The sequence below is a fragment of the Bufo bufo genome, chromosome 3, assembly GCF_905171765.1.
Source record: "Bufo bufo chromosome 3, aBufBuf1.1, whole genome shotgun sequence".
In the NCBI taxonomy this organism is placed as follows: Eukaryota; Metazoa; Chordata; class Amphibia; order Anura; family Bufonidae; genus Bufo; species Bufo bufo.
This window is the reverse complement of record NC_053391.1, coordinates 30,973,252-30,977,932: the sequence shown is the minus strand read 5'-3', so window position 1 is coordinate 30,977,932 and position 4,681 is coordinate 30,973,252. Positions and strand designations below refer to the sequence as shown.

The window sequence follows — 4,681 nt, the reverse complement described above, 5'->3', positions numbered from 1 at the left end:
GTTCAATTATTTGATATTAAGAAGAACCATCTAAGAGAACAAACCATGCTCCATCTGCGTCACTAGATATTGACTCCACATAGATATATAGAATTCCATGTCTGTGTCATATAGATCTTGCAAAACATTTTGGGCTGCTTCAAATCTCCCACCCAATATAATATTGAAATTGGCAACTTATGACTCCAGATAAGATGTAGATCGGTGACTCACTAGACCCATAAGTGCCAAAGCAAAGACCGACTACAGGTGGCCATTGTGTTTCCCAGTATTCAGAGGGACTCGCCTTAATAGGCACAATGTGATAAGAGATAGCAAATAACAACTAGGAATATAAAGTAAACCCCCGGAGACTCATCCATCCTACATTTCAATCAAATCTTCCACAGGCAAGACCAAGTGACGAGACCAGCCATGGACTGCAAGGTGTTTTGTTTATTTGCCATTGCCCTCATTGTTGGGTCTTTCAGCACCGCACATGGACAGGCTGCACTAAGTAAGTAACTTATTTTATTCAACCAGCTTTAAAGGGATTCTCTAGATTTGTCGAAAAGAGTAAATTATGCATATCCGGGAATGTTGGCTTCATAAAGGGGGATCACTAAGGGTCATCATGTACGGTATCAAAATTAAGAGCAGCTACAAAGAGCATCTCTCACCCGGAAGAACCTGTCACATTGGTGTATTACATTATCAGCCCATCGATTTCAGTGGATAAAGTGCAATTCTTCTTTTCCCCTGTGGGGGCTCTGTGGGCAAATTGAACAGTTTCTGCCAGGGACACACAGAGATCATAGCTGATCACTGATTTTTAACTTACAAAGACATTAAAGAGAAAGGGGGAAGACAAGTGGAGGAGTTGGGATAAAGGGATGAGGACGACTTTCAAGTTCCTTTCAAAAAATATGAAGAACAATGTCTTAGGGGCACAGTTCAGTTCTATGTGTCAAGACTGAGTTGCAAACCAATTTTTGAAAGTAGTAAGACCACCTTTAAGAATCCTTTAAATGGGGTCTTTCCAGATGAAAATACTTTTGAGTGTCCAGGTCCTTTAACATTTACTATTCATTCTGAAAACAAAAAATATAAAAAATATTTGATTAGAACCGCAGGTTCCTATTCACCTGGCACATACTTATGATGCATTCTCTGACTGTAGCCACTAAATGACCTATTTAAGGCGGCTGTTTTATCTTGACAACCCCTTTTTGCTTTGCCCTGTTAGGACATATGGATATTGTAGATGGAGGGACAACCCCATTAAAGGTGTTTTCTGACATTTGTATGGGATGGCATATTGCTAGGATAAGCCATTACTTACTGAATACAGAGACCCCCACCTATCCTCAGGATGAAGGAGCGGTGGCACATTTTTGCTCCTTTCAAAATTTTACCATGTGTAGCCATTCTTTGCATAGGGTACCATTGTCCCAGACTGTGATGCTGGGAGTGCTGATGTGTGGGGGATAAGCAGAAGGGACCAGTGTGCATCCTTTTCCAGGACAACCAAATGTTAGATCTCCACTAGTTAGAATCTTATGGGCAAGGACATACACAGATATGATAGGACCTCATAGGAAAACTTGGTATCGCACCTCACCCCCTTTAAGACATTAAATGGCCGATTTATAAAAACTGTCAAAAGGTAAATCTGTCTTTTTTCCAATAGCGACCAATCACAGCGCAGCTTTCATTTTCCCAGAGCAGAATACAAAATGGAAGCTGCTCTGTGATTGGTTGCTATGAGCAACAAAGAGCTTTTCAAATATCTTCCCTTTCGAGTTTACAGTTTCGCCCCTTACTGCAAGGGTTTCTATAAGATACCCTCATGATGAGGGGCCCCTTTTGTTGTCAGCGTCCTCTTAGGTTATTTTATGTAAAGGAAACCATTAGTCATGACCTAAAGCTAAAATGACAATTATTTATTTAAACCCAGGGACGGTATGAGATAAGTCAGCGCACATGCGAGTATGTAAAGAGCGTTCCCTCGAATTTGTTTAATTGGAGATGTAAACAATGTTGAAGAAACAGAATTAATCAATGATCTTCTTGCCGCTGCCTGTTTGCCTTAGCACGGTATAAATAAAGCTTTGTATATTCAAACGGTTAAACAGAATGGAGTCTGACAAACGACGTTTCAGGATTCAGCTCGTAGGGTAGTGCAGCATAGGAAGAGTCCTCAGGGGTGCCACATAGGAAGAGCCCAGGAATGGAAGTGGCCCATGGTGGGTGCACCCTTGGCAGAGATTTTGCGATGCAGCTCAAGGGTTTCGAGTTACGACTCAGGGCATTACCGCCGAAACAGTTGAGGAGCTTTTCACTTTAGTATACGCAATGGCTAAAAGAAAAAGACCCCATAACATAGTTGAAGTGTCCCCCCTTTCACCCTACAGATTCCCTTGTGCCAACCCCCTGACCTCCATTCACAGAAATTTACTTGACACCATGAGCCCACCACAGAGCTCCTGTTACCTTGTGTCTACCCCCTGTCCCCCTCCACACAGCTCCTTCCATCCTGATTCCACCATGACATGGAGTGCCCCCGAAGAGCCCCTTCTACCTTCTGTGTGTTTATGCTCTCCTTCCCTACAGAGCCATTGCCCCTTTATGTCCTCCTCGCCCCTTGCAACTCCCCCATACAAGCCTTCCCCCAAGGAACTCCTGCCATCTTGGCCCCGGTTTGCTGGTTTGCATCTCCCCACCACCTACCCCCTCACTATAACAAAGTCCTTGGTACCCTCTGTCCCCCTCAAAAAAAAGCTGACACCCACTTATATCCAGAAGGAAGATACTCTTGATTCTAACATAAAGGGTGTAATGACATAAGGGCGAAGGTATTGGTGCAACTTTAGTAAAGTTGGAGTCCAACACAAATATGGCGCTCATTCATGGTCATGAGGGTGGCCATGATCAGTTTGTCAGTATCACACTCTCCGGATTCGGTATATATAATGTTTTTTTTAGGGTATTCCATTAGTGAAACACAAAATTTCACTGTTCGTTTCATTCAATTACTATAACTAGATTGCCTGCATCCTTTACAGCTGCAGTCTGACATTGAGCTTCCAGTACATCATGGATACATGACCTTTTTATCATTTTTCAGCTGATAATCAATGTAACGTACAACCAGTCGCAAGAGTAAATTGTGGGGAACCCGGCATCACACCCGCCGAATGCTTCAACAAGGGATGCTGCTTTGATCCAACTCCAGATGCCATCTGGTGCTTCTACGCTCGCCCAGATGATGGTAAGATTTAAAAAGACCTCTATTTTTTTTTAAATGGAAAGGACCATAAAAATTAGCTTGTATGGTATTCCCTCCTGAAATATTCCTTATACCTTTCTCTAGAATGGGGGTCCCCTGGTGACACTGTGAAAGGAGAGGTGGCCCTCTCTCCGTTTACTTTTATGGGAGTCCCAAAAACAGTTGAATATGTTTGCTTGATGTTTTTGGCTCTCCCATAGAAGTGAATAGATAGGACCATCATCTTTCTAGTCACGGTGGCTAAGTCACCAGTAGAAATGAGCAAATTTCTTCAGGTCCGATTCGGCAGACAAATTTGATTCAGGTGGAATTTATTCAAAAAGTTTAATTGCCTAGAAAAGTCTCTATCTCTTTCTTGCCTTGATTCTCTCAAATTGAGTGGTACAAAAGTTCAGTTAAATTAAAACTTTTTGAAAAATTCGGGTTGAAGTTCCAAATTTTTGAATCGATTTGCTCATCTCTAGTCACCAGGCAAAGCGTAGTCGGGAGACCTGAATTATAGCTGCAGCCCCTTACGGCCACATGCACATGGTGCTTATTAGGCGCAGATTTTCATTCGTGAAATCCACAATACAGTACCAGCTCAATATACGGGCGCGGAAATTCACCTACGGTGTGGATTTTGATGCAGATTTCATCCTTTACAGTGCAGAGGGTCCTATCTGGGACAAACCCGTGACATCTAGATTTGGAGCAGAAGCTCAGCAAAACCTGTACGAAAATCTACACATAAGCTACCCTGCCACGTGCATATACCCTAAATATCTAAGATGCACGTCTTCAAATTGGTTCTATATGATTAGAACATAAACAGCGCCACTCTTATCGACTGGTTGGATCTGGTACTGCAGTTCAGCACCATTCACATCAATGTGCATGTGGGGCAGTACCAGACAAAGCCGATGGACAAGAGTCGTACCATTTTTCATAGGATGTTCCTAGGGGGCAGAACCAACGTACCCAAAAGTAGCTGCACACAGGTGGTCGGGGGTGGAGATTATAAAAAGTCTCAGATATCTTGTGTCCTTATTTTATGTGTTTTTTTCCTTTTTTTTCCCTCTAGAATGCCTCTTGTAATTGGATTCTGATGAACAACCCGGTCACCGCCAGTGGACGACACAATCATCATCATGTTTTATATCTGCATAGATGTAAAAATCAGAGAACTTTCTCTGCCTTGATCAGATTTTATCTCGTAAAAGACTCTCCCTCTTTCTAAATGTATTACAGCCAGGCACTTAAGTAAAGAAATAAAATTGCAATTGGAAATGTAGACACAATTTTGCATTTTTTGTTTTCATTATATACTTCCACAGAGTCTCCGATTGGTATTGCACATAGAAGAAAGGGGGCACCCGTATCAAATATCAAAATGGGCCCCATTATAGTGCTTAGTTGTTTTGATGGACCCAT

At 42.3% G+C, this 4,681-nt stretch overlaps 1 protein-coding gene across 1 annotated transcript; it reads left to right on the top strand.

Annotated features, from left to right (window-relative positions):
• The first annotated feature begins 411 nt into the window (after positions 1-411).
• LOC120994450 (putative gastrointestinal growth factor xP1) lies at positions 412-4,356 on the top strand. Its single transcript, XM_040423014.1, has 3 exons — positions 412-496; positions 3,107-3,250; positions 4,332-4,356. The coding sequence occupies exons 1-3, from the start codon at positions 415-417 to the stop codon at positions 4,343-4,345; spliced, it is 240 nt and encodes a 79-aa protein (XP_040278948.1). The 5' UTR covers positions 412-414; the 3' UTR covers positions 4,346-4,356.
• The last annotated feature ends 325 nt before the right edge of the window (positions 4,357-4,681 follow it).